The sequence below is a fragment of the Eimeria tenella genome, genomic scaffold, assembly GCF_000499545.2.
Source record: "Eimeria tenella Houghton genomic scaffold, Eth_scaff2989, whole genome shotgun sequence".
In the NCBI taxonomy this organism is placed as follows: Eukaryota; Apicomplexa; class Conoidasida; order Eucoccidiorida; family Eimeriidae; genus Eimeria; species Eimeria tenella.
In genome coordinates this window covers 944-1,540 of record NW_013542862.1, presented here as the reverse complement: position 1 = coordinate 1,540, position 597 = coordinate 944, and the positions used below count along the sequence as shown (strand labels likewise).

Here is a 597-nt window from a genome sequence, read left to right as displayed (position 1 = left end):
TCGCAGCAGCGTGGCTGCTGCGGTGTACGTACGCCTCGCGTCTCCCCGCGGGCCGCGCTGCTGCTGCTGCTGCAGCAGCAGCAAGATGCTGCTGCAGCAGCAGCAAAATGCGGCATTAAAAGAAAACATTTCAGGTGCAGTTCTCCCCTCTTGGGTTCTCAGCAGGTCCGGAGCCAACAGGCTCTGCAGTTCTCGCCTCGCGGCGCAGCTTTTCCCCCTCAGGTACTTTCAGCAGCAAACAAGGAAGCAGCAGCAGCAGCAAAATGCTTTCCAAAAGGGTCCTTGTTGCTGCAGCAGCCGTTGCAGGTACGTTTCCCGGGTGTACGTACACCCCGGCGCCCGCGCCCGCCCTGCTGTGGGGCCCCACACTGTAGCTGCAGCGCTGCCGTTTTGCTGCTGCTCCCTGCCTTAACCCTCTCCCTGCTGCTGCTGCTGCTGCTGCTGCTGTTGCTGCAGGCTGCTGCGCCCTGTTGGCCCTGCCCCCGCGGGCAGCAGCACAAGAAGCTGCTGCTGCAGAGGAGGGCTCCCCGCGGGGCTTTTACCCGTTTCTGGTGGTGCCGCTGATGAGCAGCAGCAGCAGCAGCAGCAGCAGCAGCA

General features: G+C 63.3%; 1 protein-coding gene across 1 annotated transcript in view; it reads left to right on the top strand.

The window, feature by feature from the left end:
* Window positions 1-263: 263 nt before the first annotated feature.
* The window catches only part of ETH_00035860 (uncharacterized protein), a gene marked incomplete at both ends in the record, with an annotated part of 1,098 nt that continues 764 nt past the window's right edge, over window positions 264-597 (top strand). The window contains 2 exons of the mRNA XM_013375691.1: window positions 264-306; window positions 457-597. Coding sequence (XP_013231145.1) covers window positions 264-306; window positions 457-597 — 184 coding nt within the window. The remainder of the gene's footprint in view (window positions 307-456) is intronic.